General features: G+C 42.9%; 1 protein-coding gene across 1 annotated transcript in view; it reads right to left on the reverse strand.

Moving 5' to 3' along the window:
* Rxfp1 (relaxin family peptide receptor 1) overlaps positions 1–26,857 on the reverse strand; it is an 85,430-nt gene that overhangs the window by 4,538 nt on the left and 54,035 nt on the right. The window contains exons 5-17 of the mRNA XM_005344126.3: positions 24,168–24,239; positions 22,422–22,493; positions 21,762–21,833; positions 21,604–21,675; positions 20,736–20,810; positions 18,288–18,359; positions 16,567–16,638; positions 15,158–15,229; positions 12,558–12,629; positions 11,385–11,456; positions 7,544–7,773; positions 6,700–7,110; positions 3,130–3,348 (exon numbers count right to left, since the gene is read on the reverse strand). Coding sequence (XP_005344183.1) covers positions 3,130–3,348; positions 6,700–7,110; positions 7,544–7,773; positions 11,385–11,456; positions 12,558–12,629; positions 15,158–15,229; positions 16,567–16,638; positions 18,288–18,359; positions 20,736–20,810; positions 21,604–21,675; positions 21,762–21,833; positions 22,422–22,493; positions 24,168–24,239 — 1,583 coding nt within the window. The remainder of the gene's footprint in view (positions 1–3,129; positions 3,349–6,699; positions 7,111–7,543; positions 7,774–11,384; positions 11,457–12,557; positions 12,630–15,157; positions 15,230–16,566; positions 16,639–18,287; positions 18,360–20,735; positions 20,811–21,603; positions 21,676–21,761; positions 21,834–22,421; positions 22,494–24,167; positions 24,240–26,857) is intronic.

Consider the following 26,857-nt stretch of genomic DNA (forward strand, 5'->3'; position numbering starts at 1 on the left):
CAGTTCCAGCCCTGCAAACCACTTTGTTTGGTCATGGTATTTTGTTTTTGTGGCACTTAGCGTTTCTGGAAAGGACCGAACAGTCCCCATCAGTAAACATTTCCTTGATGGTGGAACCAGAGTCCCCATTACTCTGACTGGTAATTTAAAAAAAAAAACAACTTTATTTTTATTTTATGTGCATCAGTGTTTTGCCTGCATGTCTGTGTGAGGGTGCTGGATCCCTTGGAACTGGAGTTACAGACAGGCTTGAGCTGCCATGTGGGTGCTGGGAGTTGAACCTGGGTCCTCTGGAGGAGCAGTCAGTGCTCTCAACTGCTGAGCCATCCAGACCCTGACTGGGAATTCTTGAAGTGAGTTAGTATTAAGCGTGTTGGTTGTTAGCCTTGCACGGATTTATCCTTTCCGGCAAAAGCTTGTACCTGGGATTTCCACCTGAAGCAGTGAAAGAAACTTCAGGATGAAGATGGGGATCCAGCAGAGCGCGTCAGTAAAGACGATGAGGAAGAAGCGCTTGGCGAGGACCACCTCCCGCTTCACCTGCTTCTGGATCTCGGTCGCTGTGATGGTGCTCTGGTGGATGCTGTAAAACATGCTGCCGTAGGAGAACACGATGATGATGAACGCTACCAGATTGATACCTGTGCAGACAACGAGAACAGCAGTAGCGCGTGTTAGCGTTCTCCTATGAAGAACAGACAAAGCAGGCCTTAGACTTCACTATTAAAGACCGCGGAGCCCATAAAGTGGTACTTAATTATTTACCCACTTCATTACTTGGTGACAGGGCCTTACTGTGGAGTTCAGGCTAGCCTTTAGCTTGACTAGGTAGCCTAGGCTAGACACCAGCTCACAGTCCTGCTGCAGATTACAAATGTGTACCAGGTCTCCTTCCTGACCTCCATTTCCACTTCTACAGTCTCATCCCCATTGCTGTCACAGACTGCTTCCAGGTCTGCCTGTGTTCCCCAGGGACTCTGCAGACCCTCTGGACCCAGCCTTCCTCCCATACCCCATCTCTCTGTGTCAGCCACCGACACCTAGAGACACACTCCACCTGTGAACATGCTGAGACTTAGGTAGGCACTGATTCTCTCACTCTCCTTCCTGTCCTTCAATTCCAATTCCCCAGTCTCGCCGCAGCTCTGTGGCAGACCACCTACAAGCGCCTGTCCTTCCTCTCTGATTGCACTCTCTGGAGACTCCCTCAAACCTTGCAACAGACCCAGCTCTCCTCCCTCTTGTAGACTCTGGTGGTCCCACCTCTCTTACCGCCCACCCCCATTCCTTTATGTCAGAGAGAGAGAGAAAGAGAAAGAGAGACATGCAGGTATATGTACACATGTGTGTTCATGCATGTGGAGACCAGAGGTCAATGTCAGGTCTATTCCCATTGTTCCCCACATTATTTTTTGAGACAGGACCTCACAGTGAACTCTATTCCAAGAGTCTTGTGTAAGATGAATCATAAAACTCTTGCTCCTTTTGTGTCAAGGTTACCTATTCAACACCGTCAAGATTCATGTATCACACAGCATGTGCCAGAATCTCCTTCTCAGGGATGGCAAGGAGGCTCAGCGAGTCAAGATTCGTGCTAACAAGCCTGACAGCCTGAGTCTGGTGCTCAGGATACTCATGGTGAAAGGGAAGAATTGACTCCAGCAGACTGTCCCCTGACTTCCACGTGTGTGTCATAGCACAAGTGTGTATGCACATATGCATACACATGCAAAATACATAAATGTAAAAAAAAATAAAAGTTCCTTCCTTTATACACTTGAGTAATGAATGATCTGTGTGCATTTTGGATACATCCATGTATCTGTAGACACTCTGCTGCTGCTCTCTCTTGGCTGTTGTGACGAGCGCTGCCGTGAACATAGGTGTGCAGATATCTATTTTAGTGTTGGCTTTCAATTCCCTTGGACATTTATCGAGAAGTGGAATGGCTCCGTTGTCTGGCAACCCTATATCTGAAATTTGGCAGTTGCCAGCACACCTTCCTCTGTAGCTACACTGTGTTCCGATTTCGCAGTCAGTGCACAAAGTGTCACTTTTCTTCTCGCCAACATATTCATATTCATATCCATATTTTCCCTCTCTGAACATAGCAGCCACTGTGACACATGCAATGTATATTATTTAAAAACCCTGTCTTGTTCTCTATTATGTCATGTCCCAGTGTGGTGTTCCCTAGCATAGGAGGTAGGGAGGAGCATCCTTTTTTTTTTCATTATGTTCTTAAAAAATAAATTCATGGGGCTGGAGAGATGGCTCAGAGGTTAAGAGCATTGCCTGCTCTTCCAAAGGTCCTGAGTTCAATTCCCAGCAACCACATGGTGGCTCACAACCATCTGTAATGAGATCTGGTGCCCTCTTCTGGCCTGCAGGCATGCACACAGACAGAATATTGTATACATAATAAATAAATATTTTAAAAAATGAATTCATGATATGGTAACTCCTTTAGCTTGTTTTTCTTCATGGTTATCTTTTTTTAAAAATATTTATTTATTTATTATGTACACAATATTCTGTCTGTGTGTATGTCTGCAGGCCAGAAGAGGGCACCAGACCTCATTACAGATGGTTGTGAGCCACCATGTGGTTGCTGGGAATTGAACTCAGGACCTTTGGAAGAGCAGGCAATGCTCTTAACCACTGAGCCATCTCTCCAGCCCCTTCATGGTTATCTTAAGCAGGCAACCAGTTCCAGCCCTGCAAACCACTTTGTTTGGTCATGGTACTTTGTTTTTGTGGCACTTAGCGTTTCTGGAAAGGACCGAACAGTCCCCATCAGTAAACATTTCCTTGATGGTGGAACCAGAGTCCCCATTACTCTGACTGGTAATTTAAAAAAAAAAACAACTTTATTTTTATTTTATGTGCATCAGTGTTTTGCCTGCATGTCTGTGTGAGGGTGCTGGATCCCTTGGAACTGGAGTTACAGACAGGCTTGAGCTGCCATGTGGGTGCTGGGAGTTGAACCTGGGTCCTCTGGAGGAGCAGTCAGTGCTCTCAACTGCTGAGCCATCCAGACCCTGACTGGGAATTCTTGAAGTGAGTTAGTATTAAGCGTGTTGGTTGTTAGCCTTGCACGGATTTATCCTTTCCGGCAAAAGCTTGTACCTGGGATTTCCACCTGAAGCAGTGAAAGAAACTTCAGGATGAAGATGGGGATCCAGCAGAGCGCGTCAGTAAAGACGATGAGGAAGAAGCGCTTGGCGAGGACCACCTCCCGCTTCACCTGCTTCTGGATCTCGGTCGCTGTGATGGTGCTCTGGTGGATGCTGTAAAACATGCTGCCGTAGGAGAACACGATGATGATGAACGCTACCAGATTGATACCTGTGCAGACAACGAGAACAGCAGTAGCGCGTGTTAGCGTTCTCCTATGAAGAACAGACAAAGCAGGCCTTAGACTTCACTATTAAAGACCGCGGAGCCCATAAAGTGGTACTTAATTATTTACCCACTTCATTACTTGGTGACAGGGCCTTACTGTGGAGTTCAGGCTAGCCTTTAGCTTGACTAGGTAGCCTAGGCTAGACACCAGCTCACAGTCCTGCTGCAGATTACAAATGTGTACCAGGTCTCCTTCCTGACCTCCATTTCCACTTCTACAGTCTCATCCCCATTGCTGTCACAGACTGCTTCCAGGTCTGCCTGTGTTCCCCAGGGACTCTGCAGACCCTCTGGACCCAGCCTTCCTCCCATACCCCATCTCTCTGTGTCAGCCACCGACACCTAGAGACACACTCCACCTGTGAACATGCTGAGACTTAGGTAGGCACTGATTCTCTCACTCTCCTTCCTGTCCTTCAGTTCCAATTCCCCAGTCTCGCCGCAGCTCTGTGGCAGACCATCTACAAGCGCCTGTCCTTCCTCTCTGATTGCACTCTCTGGAGACTCCCTCAAACCTTGCAGCAGACCCAGCTCTCCTCCCTCTTGTAGACTCTGGTGGTCCCTCCTCTCCTACCGCCCACCCCCATTCCTTTATGTTAGCTCCCAATATCTAGAAATACATTCAATCTGGAACTCCCAGTAGCCACACCTGACAGGACTCAAAAGCACTCCCTCCCAGGCAAGCCAGAGATCCAGAGAAGATAACAGAAGCAAGAACATTCAACCTATCAAAGACAAGACCTGACGTCAGCACCTAAATCATACTAATCCCAAACCTGCTGTGGAACAATGGTCTTGTATCCTGTCATTTGTATTATTTTAATAAAACACTGATTGGCTAGTAGTCAGGCAGGAAGTATAGGCAGGGTGACCAGGCAGGAAGTAGAGGTGTGGCGACAAGAACAGGAGAATTCTGGGAAGAGAAAAAGGTTTAGTCTGCAGTTATCACCCAGAGTCATCACCCATCATCTTGCAGAAGATGCAAGATGAGAATGTCTTGCTGATAAGGGTACCAAGCCACATGGCTAACACAGACAAGAATAATGTGCTAATTTAAGATGTAAGAATTAGTTAATAAGAAGCCTGAGCTAATATACCAACCATTTTATAATTAATGTATTTCTTTATAACTTTACAACTGCAGAACAAGGCAGGACAGAAACTTCTGTCAACACAAACCCAGATGCCTAGATGCCAGTGCAAAAAAACCCACAATAGTTAGTAGCCAAGACAATATGTCTCCACCAGAACCCAGGAACCCTACTCCAGTAGGACCTGAAAAAGCTATATAGCTTCAGCTCAAAATAAGGATTTCAGAATAGCCACTATGAATATGCTCAAGGACCCCAAAGCGGGCATAAATAAGTTTACCAGTAACGTCTGTGAAAGCATAAACAAATAGTGGAGACCCCAAAAGCCAGACAGGCATAGATGGATGTTTAATAAACTCTAACAGATGACCACAGATGCCTCCCCCAGATTACTATACCCAGCAAAACTTTCAATCACAACAGATGAAAAACACTCCACAATAAAAGCAAATTTATTTATCTACAAATCCATCCCTAGAGAAGGCACTAGAACGAAAACTTCAACCTGAAGAGTAACCACTCCTAAGAAAACATAAGCAATAAATGATCCCAGACCAGCAAATCAAAAGAGTGGAAAAATCTCACACCATAACATCTAAATAGCAGGAATGAACAAACACTGCTCACCAATAGCTTTCAACATCAATGGTCTCAATTCTCCCAATAAAAAGATGCAGGCTAACAGACTAAAAAACAAGATCCACCATTCTGCTGCATCTAAGAAACACACCTCAACATCAAGGACAGATATTGGCTCAGTGTAAAGGATGGAAAAGTTATTCCAAGCAAATAGACCTAAGAAGCAAGCTGCATGCAGAAGAATTCAAATAGATCCATATTTATCATCCTGAACAGAACTCAAGTTAAAGTGGATCAAAGACCTCAACATATGGCTGAATATCCTCAATCTGATAGAAGAGAAAGTGGGAAATAGTTTTATCATAGAAAAAGATTGTTTCAAAGGGCACTTCTAACAACAATTAATAAATGTGACCTCATGAAACTGACAAGCTTCTGTATGGCAAAGGGCACCATCATTCAGAAAAAGCAGTAGGCCGCAGAATGGGAAAAGATTTTAATTAGTGACACATTCAATATTTAACATGTATAAAGATGTAAAAAGAAAAAAGAACTGGATTTCAGTAAAATAAACCAATGAAAAGTGGGGTACAGACTTAAAAAGACAGTTCTAAAAGAGGAGACACAAATGGCTCAGGAACATTTAAAGGAACATTAACCAGCCTTAGTCATCAGGGAAAAGCGAATCAAAACTCATTTGAAATTTCATCTGACACCAGTTGCAATAACCAAGATCCATAAAACACATGACAAGTCATGCTGGCAAGGATGTGCTGGGAATTGAACTCAGGACCTTTGGAAGAGCAGGTAGTGCTCTTAACTGCTCAGCTATCTCTCCAGCCCATGCTTAACTTTTAATAAGTCTTTTTTCTTTTTTTTTTGTTTGCTTCTCAGAATCACTTCGTACACAGAAGTCATGAATCCTTTTGACTCAAATATTGTTGAAGTAATGAAGGATGGTATGTTTAATTTTAATTTAGCATATTAGATAAATTTGACAAATATCACGGAAAATTTACTCTTTAATATTAATGATACTTTCTCATATTTTAAAAACCTTGTGCTCTACTTTGAGAATATTTTCATTTTTTGGTTTAGAACAGTTTCACATATATGCTGCAGCCAAAGTTATGCATGCCTGTACATAGGAATTTGAAAAATAGCAAATATCATTATGTTTATATTGTTGGGGTAAATATGTGAAATGTAATCGCTTAATGTTCTTTATTGAATACATCAGATTGGAACTTAACTGATAAAAGTTTCATTTGGGGGAAAAGAATTCTCCCTTGGTATTCTGATTCTGTTGCACTCACCCCTCCAGCCGCAGGTTGGAAGGACAGAACTTTGTAATAATAGAAGGCGTAAATAAATGAGTCCCCCGCTGTGAATGACTCTAGCTAGAGCTGAAACACACAAAGGCTGGCAATGCAGGGTTTTTTTTTTTTTTTTTTTTTTTTTTTTTTTTTTTTTTTTTTTTTTTTTTTTTTTTTTTTTTTTTTTTCCGAGACAGGGTTTCTCTGTAGCTTTGGAGCCTGTCCTGGAACTAGCTCTTGTAGACCAGGCTGGCCTCGAACTCCCAGAGATCCGCCTGCCTCTGCCTCCCGAGTGCTGGGATTCTTACCAAGAAAAATCACCACGGAATAGATCTGGGCTCCGGTACTTCCCGAGTCCTCTGAGTGAAGTGGAAAGCACACTCCGTTCGTGCCGTAGTAGTTTCTGAAAAATTCCTTATTGCTGAGTGGAGCAAAAGCCACTATGAACCCAACAATCCAAATGAAAGTCAGAACCATGATTGTTCTGCATTTCCGAGGCCTGAGACACCGAAAAGGATACACGATGCAGATGTATTTTTCCAACGTTAGGAATGTTAAAAGCAGAACGGATACTTCCGTGGATAGAATGGCCAAAGACCCCATAAGCTGACAATGAGCGCTCTCCATCCACGGCTGGGCGTGTTGGTTATATTCGCCCCGAAACTTGAGGTCAAAGGCTCCGATCACGAATAAATATACTCCCATTAGGCAGTCAGCACCTACGAGAGTCCAAAGTTTACAGATTCAGAGAAACACAAAGTATGCTTATCTTTACACGAAACATTTTTTTTTAACGATCCAGTTTCTTCTGTATTAAGAGGAGACACATTTTACTCTCTTAATCTCTCCGGCCTCTTTGGCCCCTTTCTTTTACAAGATTTTATTTTTATTATGCATGGGTACATCTGTGTTTGCATGTGGGTATGTGCACATGCTTGTATTCACCCCTGGAGACCGGAGATGTTGAAGTCCCTGGAGCTGAAGTTACAAGCCACCATGTACGGGGGCTGGGAACCCAGTTTGGGTCTTCTGAAGGAGCTGTGTGTGCTCATCACCACTGAGCCATCTCTTCCGTTCCACAGAGTTTATTTTCTAGTAGCAACAGTTTTGCACGTTTCAAACCGAGCTCCTCTTTAACCGGGAGATACTCACAGCAGAGAGAAATGATGGACAAGGCATGCAGCTTGTTCTCAGACCTGATGTAGGGTCGCATACAAATGACAAAAATGTTTCCAAAGCAGGTAACTGCAGACACAACCCAGACAAATACTCTCTGAATGATGTTTGCCAAGAGGTTCTCCAGAGACGAAATTCCATCCGTGTTGGGCTTACAGCTGCGTACGTGTGGGGCATAGCCACAGTACTGAAATCTCTTAAAATAGCTGACGTATAGAGAGAAGACAACATTAGAGCGTATGTTTAACATTAAGTTAAACATCACTGATGCTTGTTTTCAACATTTTCTCAGTCGAAAATGTGTTCATATACGATTTTGTGGAATAGAAAACATTCCTTACTGATTCCTCATGATTCTGAAGTTCAAAATTTAATTCTTAGTCACTTGGCTTTACAGTAAAAGAATATGTGGATAAGAACTGAAAGTGGGTGTAATGAATACATGTTAGACATGTCTTAGCGTATGCATAATTGGTTAGCTTGTGAACATGAGAAGCAGTTTATCCAAAGACACTTTCAGTGACCGTTTTCAGAATTTGGTCCTTATAAACACAGGAGTTTTTATAGCCATAACTTTGCCACAGCTGATCTTACTGCTAGGCTCTTGGGTAAAAAATCAAAAGCTTTCTCCTTGCTGCTTCCATAGCTTTTTGTCATAGAAGTTATAACATAACATTACATCAACTTATTATCAATAACTGCTAAACACACCTAACACTCGCACTAGATTCTGAAACACAATGAAGAATAAAATGTTTTCTTCTATGGATACCCACTTTGATAAAGACAGCATCTGGATAAACAAGAATCACTGTGTGTCAGCAGCAACACAAACACCACTTCTTGGGCATCCTTTAGACATCAGAAATAAATGAATTCCATAGATCAGTGGTAGCACCACCATAATAGGAGATGGAGAAACATTTATTCTAGTAATTGTAGATATTAGAATTCAGACTGTGCCAGTCTGCCTCATAGGCAAAGAGGGGTAGCAAAAACCTTAGAAATTATCTCTGCAGTATAAAAAGTTGCAGTAGTAAATGGTACAAGGCAGATGGTTATTTTGTGGCTTGCAGAAGGCAAGGTCGGTTGCTGGTGTGTCCATTTGCTTGTTTGATTTCTCTGTGAGCTGTGATGGGGTGGAGCAGAGTATAAGGGAGGATGTGATGTTTCTTCTTAAGTGTCTTAGAGTGAACTGCTTTCATGGAAAGAACTTCAGCAGATACTTGTTTGCTAGTTTAGCGGCTTAGCATAGACTCAACTTTTAGCAACAGTGTCTTGACTTCTTCTGAGGGAAGTCATTCTCTAGTTCCAGGACCCTCTGTGGATGCACAGTGGAGACCCTCCCCTAGTCCAGGGTAGGTAAATACCCTAGAAGGAATCCTGAGCCCAGTGCTGCCGTGTGAGTGGCTAATTTCATCCGTGTGTGGAAACTCTTGTTTCCACAATACCTGCTCAACTCTTTCTCCTTTTAGTTATTTCTCAGTTTTACAAGCTACACCAGTTTCTTCCAATCAACTCAGTTTTTCTGGGTCAGACTGTTTTGTTGTAGGCAAGCAAAGAAGCTTATAAAAGCCTTGTTTCTGAGAAATCATGGGAACATAAACAATGTCTTACGTTAGACTTACAGTGCCAGGAAGATTGCAGTGTGGCTGACAAGGTACTTCTAAGTCATTGAAAATTGCCAGTGTGAAGAGCAATCTAGCACTTCTATCAGCTTCGAGCACTTGCTATGAGCTTCACTCAAAATATTTAGAAAAGTTATAATCAGTGCAAAACAAGACACACTGAATGGAATTTACAAAGGCTACCATTTCATCCTTGCACTTCCTCTGATCATACTCCGACATTAGGGACAGTTTTCCCTGGGGAAGAGTTCTCCTGCCTTCATTAATTTGTAGCAACTCTTTATTTTTAATATTTAAATTATGTGCTTATATATTATATATGTATATTACATATACATGTATATCATATATAATACTTAAAAGGTAGAAAATAATTGCTACAAATTAATATATACATATGTGCATACATACACACGTGTGTTGTATGTGAGATATGTGTATGTACCTCATGTGTATCTCATGTGTGTCATGGTGTGTGTGTGTACATGTGTGTGTGTGTGTAGGTGAGAGAACGGCTTTGGGTGCTGGTCCTGACCCCCCACCTTGTTCTTGAGGTAGAATCTCTCTTGTCTGTTGTTGCGCTTCATAGTCTAGGTTATCCAACCCCCAGGCTTTGGGGTGGGCTCTTCTGTCTGCATCCCAGCTCCCCCGAGGGGCACTGAGATCAGAGACACAAGTCACTTGTTCTTCTGCTTGGATCTGAACTCAGGAACTTTTACCCACTGAGCCATTTCCTCAGCCCTATTTATAATTGATTTATATAACCTACACACATTCTTACTTCTGCATCTGGCGGCACTTACATAAAGTGTACACATGACTGACTGGGGTAAAATCAGCGCCCGTAACTGGTATCAGAGATGAGGGTGCCCTGGGAGACTGAGCAGATCTCTCTCACATTTGTGTTTCCTGATATTTGAGAAATTTCCCATCAACCGTTATCAGAGTGTGGGAAACTCAAATTCATTCACCCAATGCCAAACTTTCAGAGTAAATCACTGACAACTGATGTCTGAGATCAATTAGCCTGCTGAAAAACCGCATAGTTTGGGAACTTCAACAATGAACATTTCCTTCCCAGTTCTCCACACTGGGGAGTTCAAGGTCAAGAACCCAGCAGGTTAGGTGTCTGGTGACCTGCTGCTTCCTGAAACATTCTTACAGTGTTCCACAGGGTGGATGGCGCAGGAGAGAGTCTTCCCTCCCTCCCTCCCTCCCTCCTTCCCTCCCTCCCTTCCTTCCTTTTCTCCCCTTCCTTTTTCCCTCTCTTCCTTCCTTCCATCCTCCCTCCCTCCCTCCCTTCCCCTCCTTCATTTCTCTCTCTTCCTTCCCCTTCCTTCCCCACTTCCTTCTTTCTCCTCGTTTTCCTCCCCCCTTCCTTCCTTCTTTCTTTTTTTCCTTTCCTAAAGTTTGATACTTTTAATTCTCTTATTTTCTCTTTTGTGTAAACATTCATGATAGAACTCTAAGAAGGGGAAGTTGGGAAGTCTCCCTCTGTTAACACTCCTTATTATTCCCTTAAGACAAAACCTCTCTTTGAAATCAGAGCTAGACTGGTCACCTAGCAAGCCCCTGTGATCTTTTGTTTCTGGCCACCTCAGACACTTTGATGCTCACATGGGTGCTGTGAACTCATACCCTCTTCTTTCCTAGCAGGCAGACTCCCCAACTGAGCTTTCTCCCCAGCATGCCTTCCTCTCTCTGTTCCTCCTACCGCTTGCTTGGTATCCATCAAACCCAGAACAATGATGCATTAGCTTCAGTCTTTCTCAAATTCATTTTGAGGCAAGGTCTCATTATGAAGCCCTAATTAGGTTAGAACTTGTCATATAGACCAAACTGACTCCAAACTCAGAGATCCAACTGTCTCTGCCTCCCAAGTGCTGGGATTGGAGGTGTGCACCACCACCCCTCATTTTCAGTTCTGTTTTAAAGACACTAATGCTGTTCATGAAGGCTCTACTCTCAGGGGCTAGTCATTTTCAAGACTTGGCCTTTTAATAATGCCATCACTCTGGGGTTAGCATTGTAACATACAATTTGGAAGAGGGGCTTAAATACTAAGCATACAGAGGCAAATTAGTAGAAATTATTTATATTTTATTTGCATTTAGTATGGGTGTATTATCACAAGACATGTGGGGACACAGATTAAAATGACGGTAAACGACAAGCAAACGTCTACTTACATGTGAGAGAGATTCACGAGAGGCCTAAACATCCTCTGCTGGATATTTGTGATCTCAATTCCCTCTAGGCTGCTAAAAATACCAAGTAGTGGTCAAGAGAACATAGGTTATCCACAGGTGAAGGACAATGCAGTCAAATGCTTTAGGTTAGCATCACTCTAAGTGAAATGCTCACACTCAGCCTGCCTGGACTTCCCCAGGTTATAGACATGCACAGCCTATTTTAAAAATATTCCCAGTTCATGATATACTGCCTAATGCATGCCAGCTGCTCAATAAATATTTGTAGAATAGGGGCATGCACATTATATTCTGGACACCTATAAATTTTCCTAATACCTTTTAAGTCATACTTTTTCCCAGTGAAGTGCTATTTTACTGTAGAATAGTTAAATGAGATGAGCTAAGACTTCTCTTCTAAAGACCATTCTTAGCATTAATAGAACTTTGTCCTTTCTGTGTTGTTGGAGGCATGATTCACACAGTCTAGAAAACTCTATTTTAGGATAGGGATGCTAATCTTGCTTTTTAACTTGACATGCTTAAGAAGAGGGAACCTCAGTTGGAGAAACTGCCTCCATCATTTTGGTCAGTGGGCATATCTGTGGGCATATCATATTTTCTTGATTAATGGTTGATAGGGAGGGCCCAGCCCACTGTGGGCGGTACCATCCTTAGGAAGTTGACTCTGGGTTGTGTAACAAAGTCTGCAGCGAGAGCTAGGGAAGCAAGCCAGTAAGCAGCATTCCTCCATAGTTTCTGCTTTAAGCCCTGAGTTCCTCTCTGGTTTTCCTCAATGATGGACTGTAACCTATAAGACAAATAAACCCTTTTCATGTTGTTTTTTGGTGAGTGTTTTATTACAGAAACAGAGACACAAACTAGGACATACACCCATAGAAAATCTCAAGTACTCAGAACTAACGGGGCCATGACTATGTCCCATACACGAGAGATATAAATGCACAATTCAGTATCTCTGGGGGCAGAGATGTAGGGATTCATTATCGCTTAATTTTTAGTTTATTAACACTTGAGATAGAAGTAATAGCTGTCTATAGTTAATCAACGATTCATATATTTTTTGTGGAGCTGGAAATAAAACATAATTAAAAGACATAAGAGCATATGTGCTATTAGTATTGAAGCAAAACTGTATATGGCTATACTTACAGAGACTTGAGTTTGGAAAGATCATCAAATTGATTTACTTGAATTTTCTGGATTGGATTATAGGAAATATTCCTGTTTAAAAAAAAAAGCAACGTCATTCCTAAAAATTGCTTGAGCCAAGAGAATTTATTTGCTGACTTTGAGTGAATTTGAAACACTTACCAAAAAAGTATAGTACAGTTCAAAGTGTCTTGAAGATTTAAACGTAAGACCTGAGACTGTAGAGAAGGATCTCCTTGACACTGGCCTAGCAGTGACTTCCAGACTCAGACAGGAAAAGCCAGGATGTGATTTCCAAAACGCAGACAGTAAAGGCAACAATAGACAAAGAGGATCACATTAAAGCCAAAAGCTTCTTCCCACCATCAGAGAAGACTGCAGCATGGAAGACATGATTCGCAAAGCTGTCTCTTTCCTCCACGGCTTTATTCTTTTCCAGGGACCACAATCACACACTCTACCACTGAGCCAGATTCCCTACCCCTGCAAGCGTATCTCCGGGGATGGATTAATATCCACAAAGACATAAGCAACTCAATGCAATAGTAAAGAGACAAGTAATCCGATTAAGAAAAAGAGTAAGACTCTGAGCTGACATTTCTCCAAGGAAGACGCACAAGCGGCCAACAGATATATGAAGCACTTTGTTCGAAAATGCTAACTTATTTATTAGAGACAACATATGGCTGAGGATGAATTACATCTCACAAGATCTGACCTTGACTTTTGAACTCCTGAACTTCAAGATCAGTGACCCACACAAAATTAATTATATTGTTTATAAATTAGCCAGGCTGTGGTAGCCTCCTACACTAACAAAAAATGGACCAGATCAACACCAGTGAAGAAGATATTCTTGTGCATGGCATTGGAAGACTCAGTCCATATTAAAGTTTATGAATTCATGTAAGACATCAAAGAAGCCCAAACAGCAAAAGCAATCTTGAAAAAAAGAACAAGGAAGTCAGGGTTTGCACAGTCACCCACAGCTATGCAGACCAAAAGGACTGACTACAGAGCCCAGCAACAACCCCACTCAGGCATAATCAGATAATGTTTGGCACACGTGCCAAAGGCATTCAACAGGGAAAGGACAATCTTTATAACAGTGATGGGAAAATTGAAATATCCTATGCAAAGAAATAGAAACGGACCCTTCTGTACCATGTTCATATGCTTAAATAGAAAGCTATCAAACTAGAAGAAAATATAGGAAGAAAACTCCATTGTGTGGATTTGGCAGTGTCATGTATTTATTGTGAAACTTGAAGTATAGACGATAAAGCAAAGGATTAAAAAGTGGCAGTGTATTAAAATTAAAGAACACTGCATCAGAAGGACCTGCCACCCACAATAGCGGGAAAATACGAGTCTGGGGCTGAGCCCCAGGAAGGATGAAGACGAAGCTCAGCAAGTGCAAAAGCAGCTCACGTGGAAATGAATGAAGAACTTGAGTGGTTTTCTTCCCCCAAGAAGACAAACAGGTGACCAAACACGTGGGAAAGATGCTCAACATCACTGCTATCAGAGCGATGAAAATCAGACCCACAAGGATGCTCAGTTGAGACGGCTGTGAGCAGAAAAATGAAAGCAGCAGGTGTTGGGACTGCAGAAAAGAGAACTCTGTGCCCTGATAGTAGAGATGAAGGATGGCACAGCTCTGATAGGAAGTAGAATTAAACAGAACCAAAGTAGAACTGCCATGTGACCCAGCCCCCCAATGTCGAGGGGTGTAGAGGTGGTTTCTGGTTTGTTATGTTCTCACTTTACAACAGTGATAAACAACCTTTAGTGGAAGCTGTACTTTAAGGGAGGTGGTTAGTGGTACGGTACTTGCATCCCTGAATTCCAGCACAGCAATACTGAGGAAGGAAGGGAGAAAGGGATAAGGGAAAAGATCCTATTTGATCTTTCCTTGGGATAGCAGTGTGTGTTATGATATAATGTGTGCTGCAGCTCCCAGCCAGCCATGAAAACACAGGAGCACAAAACTGATACTCTACAGTGAACTGGTTCCTAAGTTACCATAGTCGATAGGGTAGGTACATTAAATGAATTTTAAAAATAACAGTTTTAATTTATGATGCCCTCATTGGGTGTATTTAAGTTTGCTGTGAGCTGAGAAGGTGCATAGAACCCAAATGACTGAGTGTGGGCATCCAGACATGAGTTTGCACACAGGTGGAAGCCCTAAGAGCCCACGCGTTGGCAGATGGCTGTATACAGTGTACGAGGTGCTGTTTCAGCTTTCAGAGCAAAGGGAATTCTGACACAGACCACCACACGGATGCACCATGTTGGTCTGGTAAAGAGAAATAAGCCAGCCACAAGATGGCAACTAGGACACAGAGAGCGTGAGCACAGCGGGGCTTTGCCAGGACTGCAGCGGGATGAACATGGCGTTACTGCTGGCTGGCTACAGGGTGTCAGCTCTGTACTCAGTGGAAAGCTAGGAGGGTGGATGTCGGTGAGAGCTGAACGATGATATGGAAGATCTTGATGTAATCCAGTGGTACAGAAACAGATGGAGGACTCAGTTCTATGTATATTTTACCACAATTAAAAAGTAAGATAAAGGAAGTGGTAAGTTAATGTCTTACAATTGTGTCAGCTCCTTCAGATCCTTAAAGATGTTTGGTGGAAGGTTTTCAATCCGATTGCTTCCCAAGTCCCTAGAGAAACAATTGCAAGCAAATCATATTATTGTTTTCTGAAGACTTCATTCATTGGTCGAAAATTTATTAGAAAACCATTTGCAACTTTCCAACAGCTCCATTCGTTACTTGTTTTAAATACCAAGAAGTAAGTGGCGCCTTTTTGTGGGCGTTGGAGTCACAGCCTCTCTCCTTATCAGCATGTGCCCTACCACTCCAGGTCCTGGAAGTTGAGAGGCTTCACAGAGGGAGTGGAATAGGGGCACAGAACATTTTATCCTGAGCCAGGCATGGTAGTATACACCTATAATCCCAGCACTGGGGAAGCAGAGGCAGGAGGATCAGAAGTTCATGGACATTCTCAATTATAACTGAGTGTGAGCAAGGCCAGCATGGGCTCCTCCTCCATTTCATGTTTCCTTGGAGACAGATCACTGATGGTATTTAATGTGACTCTGACATATTAATTTCATTTATGGACTGTATGATGTCCCTTCAGCCTCTCTCCTCCCTTTCTCCTTTTCTGTTTGAGAACATGACTTGAGGCCCTGGTTTTTCTTTTTGCGCGGGTTCATTATGACGACCTCAAAGCATGCCATTTAAGGTTCAAATTTCTTTCAGAGAGATGCACAGGCTTCTACTCTCCTGGGAAGGATGCACATGTGCAGAGGGGGTGCCTAACATGACGTCACCTCGGAGCTACGAGGGCTTTCAGCAGCAGAAGCGGTGACATTTCTCCAGCGACAGATTTCATGAGAAAGACTGCAGCTTCTTTGAAACAAGAACACGTCTCGGTGAGCTTGAATTAGGTGACTAAATTCAAACAGAAAATGTAACTTCCCCCACGCACCTCCAGGGTACAAACAGGAGAAAAGCTGAGCTTATGTCGCCTATGCTAGTTGGTTAATCAACTTTGAAGGGCAGAATGATTTATTTTTAGATTTTTTTATTATTTTAAAAATTTTGTATGTGTCTGTGTGTGGCTAAGTGAACAAGCGTGGAAGAGCTTGAGGGATGAAGAGTATCAGATCTCTGGAGAGATGGTGTTACCGGTCCTTGTAAGCCACCGACAGGGTCCTGGGTGCTGAACTGGGGTCCTCTGCAAGAGCAGTACATGCTCTTAACCAATGAGCCGTATCTCAAGCTCTGACCTAATTTATTTCAACTATTTATTTCATATTTTATTTTATGTTTACTTTTGTAAGCTATCTGAATTGTTTTGTGATCCATGTTACATATAAATACTGTTTGGAAAGAGAAATTTAATATTTCTGAAATATATGAACATTATATGTATAAGTAATACAAAGTAAAATGGACAAGAGCATTCTTAATACATATTTAGTTAAACTTACAATTCATCTAGTTTCTGGAGGTGTGTAAATGCATGTTCACTTAAGTGATTAATTTTGTTTTTCCTCATTACCCTGAAAGTAAAAGGAAAAGTAAGCGTTAACATGTCAACATAATGATCACATGGATTACTAAATATAACTGCTACAAAGATAATGAATATAGAGTGCATTGTTTATTTAAAATTTTTATACAGTTTATATATCAACCACAGTTCTTCCTCCCCTCCTTCTTCTTCCCGCACCTCCTGCTCAACCACTCTCCATTCACCGCCTCTGTGGAGTCAACAAAGCCTGGTACTTTCAGTTGAGGCAGGACCAAGCGTCCTCCACCCCCCTCCCCCACATCAAGGCTGAGCAAGGCATCTCACCATAGGGAATGGGATCCAAAAAGCTCATGCATGAGGGATAGATCCTGATCCCACTGCCAGGGGCCCCTCAAACAGACCAAGATAGAGTGCATCCTCATGTCAGGATATTTTTGATTAGTATGATATTATTTATTTCAAAAACGGTCTCAACTATGCAGTCCTGGCTGGCCTAAAACTCATGGCCTTTCTGCGCCAGTGTCTTGGGAGTTGCAGTTATAGGTGTGTGCCGCCACACCCAGTTTCAGTTCAATTTTATTCTTAAATTTCCTGAGTCTTTTTAAACAGGGACCATATGAAATGTAATTTAAATTTGTAATTAGAAATGAAGAAGGGCTTTGAAAGGAATAGGGAAACCTCACCTCTCCTTAACAAGAACTGAGCGTTTTGCAGCTATGAGCATGGGAATTGTTTTAGACTTGCCTCCTCAATCTGCAAAGTGTGTCTGTCTAACAAAAGACTCCATGCACCACAGAGCTCTTGTTTGCTAGAGCATAGAATTAGGATTGACATGCTTGAGAGAAAGTTGTCTGAATGGACCAGTTCAATGTCTCTTTAGTTTGGAAACACGAGTCAGACTGTAGTGCTTGTTCTTGATCGTGTGCGCGCGCGCGCGCGCGCGCGCGCGCGCGTGTGTGTGTGTGTGTGTGTGTGTGTGTGTGTGAGTGAGAGAAAGAGACAGATAGGAGAGAGGGGGGGGTTGTTTGAATCTAGGAGCTCACACATGCTTCGCACTTGCTGTACTTTAGCCCCACACCCTGTCCCTGTCCCTTCTTCACGATCTCTGTTAGCTACCAGCATAAATGACTAATTTGGGAAATTTCAAAGGGCTTCCTACTCTTTTATTTAAAAACTTTTAAACTTAGTTTATAAAATAATGGGATATATATATATATATATATATATATATGCGCCTTAATACCTCATTTTTATTCATACCGTGACCCCTCTGTTGCCCTCAATCTCACCTGCCTTACTCTTGCTTGTTCCCTTCCTCTCTCCAAATGGTCCTTGAGTTTGCTTTGATGTGATATGTGCACTATTGGTGTCTTTACTCTCCTCTTCAGCTCCTCAAGATCTCTTCCTTCTCCTCATGGTCCCCTTTCTACTTTCATAACATGCGTGCGCGCGCGCGCACACACACACACACACACACACACTTCACAAATACAGATTCGATTCCATTTATGAGAGAAAACATGCAGTGTTGCCTTTGAGTCTGGCTTATTTCACACGCACAGACAAAGACATCACACCTTCCTGCCTCTGCACACACTCAGGCCGGGTTCTGCCCATAGACAAGATTAGTGTGGTTTGTAAGGAGAGTCGATATTACTTTAAAAAAATAGTACTTACAAAACAGTTAAATTATTGCAGGAGATAAAAGTCAAATTTCTTATATTATGGATATGGTTGCCTTCAAAGTCCCTAGAACATAAAAATAAAACACAATCAAATTAAACCGTAGACCCCTTGAGTGCTCACACTGTGTGGGGCTGTCATCTCAAGAACCCTAGTTGCAGCATCGAAAGGTACCTTTTTTTCTTTGTGCACGGAGCATCAAGTGTGTTAGTGCCCTACCACTGAGTTGTGTCCCCAGCTGGAGTTGTTCTCACACGGCCCCTCTTCTTTGACCCCATCACTAGGTGCGTGGTAGAAGCTGGCAGAGCTGAAGGGGGTGATACGTTGCCTTGGACACTGCCCCTGGATCTAGGGGCATCGCACACTTAGTGTTATGGTCGCCAGATGGCATGGAGTTACTCAGAAGAGACAGTGATTCATGCACGATACACGTGTGGAAGAGCTCCCGAAACCGCTAAGGAAAAGTCGGAAAGCTCTAGAGAAAAGCCAGTGTCCGCCAGCTTCGGGGGACTGCCGGGAACTGCGCCGAGGCTGACACTGACCGAGTGAAATATATCTGAAAGATTGGGGGGGATTGGGAATTAATGGATCTAAAAATCGAGTCCGTTGAAGATGAAGGTGTAGTGAGGATGGCGAGTATTCTAAGAGAAATGCATTTGAAGTCAGGCTGTAGAACGAACAGCCGACTGACCCTCTGGCCGCTAATGCTTAGAGTCTCGACTTGGTGTAGGCCTTTTGTTGGTTTTTAAATCAAATGTGTATTTTTATTTCTATTTATTTTATTTTTAACTTTTAAAATTTTTATTTATTTTTTAAAATTCCTTTTATTTTATTGCCAAGGGTTAATCATGAACCTACCACCAGGTGGCAGTGCTCTCTAAAAAATACTCAAACTGTTGGCTTGCAGTTAGCTCCCATCTCTATAATCTCAGCACGGGGGAGACTGGGGCAGGAGGATACCCGTGAGTGAGTTCAAGGCCAGCCTGGGCTACATAATGAAACCTTGTTTTCACGAAAAAAATTAGTCTTAATTCACATTTGTGTGTGTGCGCGGGCGTGCGCGTGTGCGCTTGGGATTCAACGCAGGATGCCGCGCACTAAGTAAACTCTGAACCATTGAGCTCCCGCTCTGGTTTCACAAGGTCCACCGTTTTAACTGTTGATTGCTTGTGCAAGTACTGCTCAGCTGTCTTTCATCACTAATTAAAACGGCTGTTAGAGAACCCTTTTGAATCAGGCTTCATTTACGAAGAAGGTCACGGATTCAATGTTTCCTTTTCGTTCTGGCTTCAGTTTGTTGTCCACGTACAGAAAGAGCTGGGCTGTTGCACCAAAATGCCCCTGACCTTAGAAATGCGTGTGAAATGCTTGCTTCTCCTGAGGGATTCTAAGTGAGCACAGGCCGAAGCTGTTTTGTTTTTTATATGACCCCTTTCTCTTGTGTTACAATGGGGCTGACAGCTGTCACTACTCACAAACCCGGTGTTTCTCATCATCTTTCTGTCCTTGTAATTTAAGACCTCTAGTTTGCTGTGGACTTAGATACCAAACAATCAACTTTTGAATATTTCTTATAAAACAAGATGTAGAAGGTTTTCCTGATTCTGGTAGGCAGTTTGTGGATTGAACTTTTAAGTAATAAGTTTGGTTATTTCTTAATTTAAAACAGAACAAACCCCTTTAGTCTATTGTTTTTTTCTATGGCCTCATCCATACACCTGGCTCCCTTTGAACTTATGCTGCTTCTCCTTCCCCAGCCTCTTGTTCTAACCTCCTGAGATTACAGGTGTGAGCCACCACACTTGACCAAACCTATATTCTAAATAAACAAATTTACTGCTGACTGACCTCTCCCTAGTGGAGCGATAGTGATATCTGCTACCAGTAAAGCCACTGTGCCAAATAAACTACACAGAACTGGTAAGGGACTGTCTCAAAACGTCCCACAGCCCCCATTTTCTCATGATTAGTGTTAAGCAACACATTCTCACTGCTTAGAATTTAGGGGATAACATGAAAATGACTTAGCTTTCTGTGCCAACTTAATAGGTGAGTGATTTGGCAGCCAGAAAAGGAAGTGTGATGCCGACCACGTGACTTCATCTCTGTCTTCCTTCTTCCCGTCTCTAATATATACATGTATATATGTATATGTATATATATATATTCTCTTCCAGATATTGCATTTTGGTGAAAGTTTAGAGGAGTTAGCCACTGAGTATGTTTAATATACAAATACAATAAAATAATACAAGGAAACGATGCACTAACCACCTGGCACAGAAGGCCCCTGGTGTCTTAAGTAGTCAAATTCAGAATATGTAATATATATGTAAATATATATGTAATATACGTTTATATACATATACGTGTGTGTGTGAGAGAGAGAAAGAGAGAGAGAGAAAGAGAGAGAGAGAGAGAGAGAGAGAGGGAGTGACTTACAGCCAGTGTAGCCGGGGCATGTGCTGACAGAGGGGTTTGTCAGGCAAATGGGTGAGGACATTGTCCATCAGCACTCTAGAAAGGAAAGAGACCACCAACATCACATTTTCTGGTTCTTTTCTATCTCCAGGCAAACACAGTTATTGTTACTATTTGGAAACTGCTAGACCCTCAAGCTGCAAGTCTCCCCACCGCCTTCTCTCTACACACCCCAAAGTACTGAAGTGCTTTGGTAGTAAGAACATTTCTATACATGCCAGGTCTCATGCAGGGAGCAGCAATGCCAGTCTTTGACGAAGCCTGCGCCCATCAGCAGTGGGCTGTACAAAGGCCGCGTTTGAGGCTTTTCCTTTGCGGGGGTGGGGGTGGGATGGGGGGAGTTGCTGGGTAGGAGGGGCAGTGCTTAGGAGTACTTGAGGCACCACAGTGAGTCTGTGCTGACTGGTCTGGTAGGACTTTGTTACAAAATGGTCAGACCCGTAAGCAGCCTTAGAGAATATAGGCAAGGTAGGTCTTAGTCAAGAGAGCTTCCTTTAGGATTTAATAATTGCAAATTTAATGCTACTATGCTTAAAGCCTTAATTCTTTTATTCCTGTCTCTTTTTTTCAATTGGAATAGTTTAAAATTTTTTGCTACATTGATTTACTTATTTATTGCTGTTTGTGCATGCGTGCATGCGTGCGTGCGTGCGTGCGTGCGTGTGTGTGTGTGTGTGTGTGTGTGTGTGTATGCCAGTCTTTATGTAGAGTTGATAGCCAGCTGCAGTTGGTCTTTCTACCCCTTAGGTCCGGGGAATTGAACCAGGCTGCCCATGAACCTTCTCACTCACTGAGCCATCTCGCCCCCCTGCTTGTTTTGAGTACTTACAAGAGAATGAGAGAATTCAGTCCATAAAATGTGAGTGGGGAGATCCGGCTGAGGTGATTGTCTTCGATTATCCTGTCAGCAGGAAGAGAGCAGAGTGACACATGTATTTTCGGCACATCGGAACTAATACAAGGAAATGTCGCACAAATGAGACATACAGCCATTCCAGCCTGTGCAGCTCTTCAAACACTCCCGGCTTCAGGAAGGTTATTCTGTTATGGCTGAGATACCTGGGAAGAAGACACAACCGCAATTGAGTTTATTCTTTTTGATGTTTCACGAGAAGGACGGTGGCGATTGTCATCACCCTTCCAGAGTCCCCTCCTACAGCACTCTCTTCCGGCTGCTTCCAGCTTGGACTTCTAAGGGCCCTTGCCACCCACGGCGTCGTTTCTCACCTTTCATTTCTCATAGTTGGCTAAAGAATTGGCCTATGTTTTAATGGCCTACTCTGCTGGATAGGTTTCTGCGGGTCAAAGGCTTGGCTCCCAGGAGGCACTGTTGGGAGGGACTGAGGACCTTTCTGGAGTCCCTGTGGGAATCCTCACGTCACTGGGGATGCTCTTTTCTGTGGTGCACTTGAAGGATGTCTTTCTCTTCCTTACCTCCCAGCCATGAGGTGGGTGAGTGCTCACCACGAGTTCCCACGGGCTTGTGGTGCCTCAACCACAATGGCTGTCCCTTCTGCACTACTTGCAGACCCTTGGCACCATCCTCGAGCAGGAGAACTGGTTTGGGCTGGAATGGGTTAGCCTGACAGGATGCTGTCGGTCCAGGGAACCGTTTAGCCCCCCTTCAGTGCCCCCATCTGTGCTCACAGTTTGGTGAGGCTGTGCAGTCCTCTGAAAGCCGAGACGGACACGAAGCGAATCTTATTGTTTTGCAGGTACCTGTGAGCAAGAGCAGGCAAAGAGAAAATAGGAAAACATCAGCTTGGCAGGATGGAAGAGCCTGCAGTGGTACCGGCACGCGCATGTGCGGATGACCTCTGTCAGCCGAGATAGCGCATCTTACTGAGAGTCTTTTTACTGAAATTAGAAATTGACTTGAGAGGAAAGGGGATACGGTAGATCAACTAGTTGAAACTGGTATTTTGCTGCCAAATTTGTGCCAGCTTGGGCCAGTTTCTATTTACAAGTGGAAGGTGTAAATGCATACAGTATCAAACTGCCCTTTAAGTGTGGGTCTACTCAGCTCTGGACCTCTTCAGAGATGGTTCCATGCGGGGGATGCTAAAAATGGGTCAAAGTGCAGAGTTCATGTGCCGTGAGATGCTCGGCAAACTGGGACATCTGCATCACACCCCTGCCCTAGGTGCGGGGACCGTTGTAAAGGAGGTACGAAGTTGGTAAGAACCAGAGGTCTGGAGAACAGGCGTTCTGGATGTGACCTCTGTTACATTCATGAGCTCACAATAGATGTTGTTTTGCATAAGGTCAAGTCAGTAGACACTCTAGCATGGGAGGGGAGGGCATCATGAGCCTCTACCCCTAACTGAGGAGCTATAGATGGTTACTGACTTCTAGGAGGAGGGGGAGACAGGTTTCTTTAAGAGCCCTGGTAGGTTGACTAGGCTCCAGGGATGGCACCCCTCTGTGAGTATATGGGCAACACAAACTGGACTTAGTGGTCATTGAGAGACACACACAGAAAGAAAACACACAGCTGGGAAGAATGGGGAGGTGGAGGGTGGGGAGGCGAACCTGGGGAGAGTGTGGGATGAATGTGATAAAAAATACATTGTATGACATTTGCAATCAGTAGAACTATTATAAAAATTTGAAGCATTTGTGCAACCATGTTCATAGCAACATTATTCATAATAGCCAGAACCTGGAAACAACCTAGATGCCCCTCAACTGAAGGATGGATAAGGAAAATGTGGTACATTAACACAACGGAGTACTGCACAACAACAAAAAAATAACATCTTGAGATTTGCAGGCAAATGGATGGAACTAGACAAAAACATCCTGAGTGAGCTAACCCAGAAAGACAAATGTAATAAGTACTCACTCATAAGTGGCTTTTAGACATAAAACTAAGAAAAACCAGCCTACAGCTCCCAAACCCAGAGAACCTAGACATCAAAGAAGACCCTAAGAGGGAAAAACATGAATCCTCCTAGGAAGGAGAAAAAAGACAAGATCTCTTGAGTAAATTGGGAGTGTGGCAGTTAGGGTGGTTGGAAGGGGATAGGGGAGGAAGGAAGGGGAGTTGGGAAAATGTATAGCACACTTTCTCTGAGATGAGCATTGAGCTGATCCATGACAGGAGGAGGCAGAAATACTTATTTCCATTCGGTGGAGCATGGTGGAGGAGCCACAGCATATGGGTTCCAGCTTGTTCAGGAATTGTTATCTGAGCTTTTTACTAGAATGTCTCCTAGAAACACTCAGAAGCTTTGCCTACAAAGCCCCTTTCCAGATAAGGGGCACATAATTTCTCCAGATGGGATTATTAAACTTAATGCATGCTATGATGCTATTCTCTACAGAAGGAACAGGAAACAAGCACACAAGACCGCAGGGTCATTGCAAGCCCAGCGTTAGAGTTTTCCTTACAGCTTTTGGAGCTCACGGTACTTCCTGAAGCCGTTGGGAGGGAGCGTTCTTATGAAGTTCCACTGCAGGGACCTGAAACACACACATAGTTCGGTCTTGCTGAGCAGATTTTCACTTGAATGTCTTACTTCTAATGATATCTACCCCACGATCTTGAGCTGGAGCCTGAGCTGGATGCACTGGCTTCATGATGTGTTGAGGAGTGACTGACAAAGCCGAACTAGTCACGCTTTCTCCAAGCCCCTCTGGGCGGCTGGGCCACCGCTGAACCTTCTCTTTATCCTAGCTCACCCTACATCCTTTCTAACCAGTGCTCTGACTGAGCTTCTGAACCAAACTCTGTCTTACAGTCTTTCGGTGTTTCTATACCAAAATTTTGAACAATATCTAGAAAAACTATGGAGATGATGGTCTCTCCCCCTCTTGTAAGAGAAGATTGGGACCCAAAAGACTATGCATGGAAGCACTTAATATTCTTAAAGAGAGGGCCAAGTATGATTCTATGAGAACCCCTAAAGCAGGGGCTAACCACCTTCCAGTGGAGTGGATTGCCATACAGGGAGGTAGGCTTCTTCAAGGGTTTCCAAGAAATCCTTCTTGACAAGCTGGATCCTTATTAACGCATCCCTAGGGTTTATAGACAAGTATCATTCTTTCTAAATGATATAAAATATTTTAAGAAATAGCTTCATTTATATTTTCAAAATATCCTCATATTAAAAAGGGTAGATATTAGTTACATTGATTATGAAACCCCCCACATTTTTATCAATAAGATACCTTTATATTTTAAAATCTGGTATCCTGTTTGGCTCCTCACTAAATCACATGCATACACACACTCATATATAGCATGTGTTTGTCACAGAGAGCGAAGGGCAGGCCAGAGCTTCACTTTTCAGTGGTTGCATTCGGGGATATAAAAGTCAACTCTTGGAGTTAACATTTATTGAGCAAGAACAATGCATAAATATTCACAGCTACCTGTGTTTGCCCATCTCTTTAGCATTTATTTGAAACATTTCCCGAAAGTCTCAACTTCAGTAAATACTCATTGGATGATTGGCCTCTGAGATACTTTTCTTACATGTGAGTTAAGCCATTCCTGAAGTTTTTCTATAATAGTTGCAACTCAAAATCTGGAGGAACTCAGTAATGGAATATGATATTTAGTCTTTAATACATGTACACTGAAGTCTAGAGATATTTTCTCCTTCTTGAACAGAACAAACAGAGTGGAACAAGTTATGAAATTGAGCCAGGATCTGCAGAGAAGAGTCTATAGGGACAACTGGAATCAAGTGGTTTAATCAAAAGTATGGGACAATGCTGTATAGCTATATTTATTGGTATACATACACTCAGTTTGTGTGTGCTCATGTGCGTGCATGCATGCATGCATGTGTGTGTGTGTTTACAGTTCTGATGATTAATTCAGGGGCCTCATGCATCTTAAGCAAGTACAATATTACTGAGTTACACCCCAAGTGTAATAATTCTTTTTAAAAAATCACAAATAGTCAAATATTGTAGAGTTAGACCTCTGAGCATTAAACCTATATCTATAAATGCCTGTTGACATGCTAATGTTAAGTTGAAATAAGAAATCTATCATTGAAGTCTTGGTCATTCCCACTTACTGGGACTGAGCCTCTTCATTCCTCCATGCATCTGTACTCCAGAGTAGGTGCCCCGAAGTCACTTCACCCATGATTTCCACTTGTCTTCTAGCAGGGTATGATCTTAGCTTTAGTGTTTCCTCTCCATCGCTCCCTCTCTCCGTCTCTTCTTCCCTCCTGCCCTTGCATGCCTTCCTTCCTTCCTTCCTTCCTTCCTTCCTTCCTTCCTTCCTTCCTTCCTTCCTTCCTAGGTTAAAGATGACTAATACATATCTATTTATGTATGTATACTATACATATGTGGTCAGAACATTTCTTTTTTAAATCGAATCATAATTTAACCTTTTACCCTGTTTCCCCGGACCTCCCTCCCTCTAGCGTTCTTCCTCTGTTCCTTTCTTTCACAAGGGTTAGTTGGCTTGTTGGCAAATGGATTCCAATATTATTTGTGGGCAAATGAAAAGTCAGGTTGGCTGCACCAGTTTTTTCATTTGGATTTTCCAGCAACTCGATGCAATCAGTGGGGGTGATAATTATTTCTCTCACCAAGGAATTTATAGACACCCTTCCTAGGACCTCCTTCAGTTTCCTTGGGGGGAAATCATTACTTTTCTTCTAGCAGGACTAATTGCTATGATAAGTCACGGGAGGTGAGAAAGGAGGAACACTAACAGATACTTCCTCTTTGTTCAGGAAATGTCGCTTTCGTGTAAATAATTTTTCCTATGTTCTCTGTTTATGTTCCCAGACTGAGATCCACGGGGCAGTACCCAGACTCTGCCAACTTGATGGGACTCTGCTGCAGCTCCTTTACCTGTGTGCCAAGCATCTGGGTTGTCTGGTAGGTTGTTTGAGAAAGGCAAGACTTGCCAACACCTGTATACTCAAGGGTTACTCTTACTGTGTCTGCATGAACCAGAAAGCCAGAGTCACAAGACATTAAAACACATGGAGGAAGAGCCCACACAAACAAAACCCCAACCCCAACCGGCTGAATAAAAAAATATATCGAGACTTTTACTTTCCATTGAATTCTTGAAAAAAAAAATCTGGACCAAAAAACTATGTGTT

This window comes from Microtus ochrogaster, chromosome 1 (genome assembly GCF_000317375.1).
Source record: "Microtus ochrogaster isolate Prairie Vole_2 chromosome 1, MicOch1.0, whole genome shotgun sequence".
NCBI lineage: Eukaryota > Metazoa > Chordata > Mammalia > Rodentia > Cricetidae > Microtus > Microtus ochrogaster.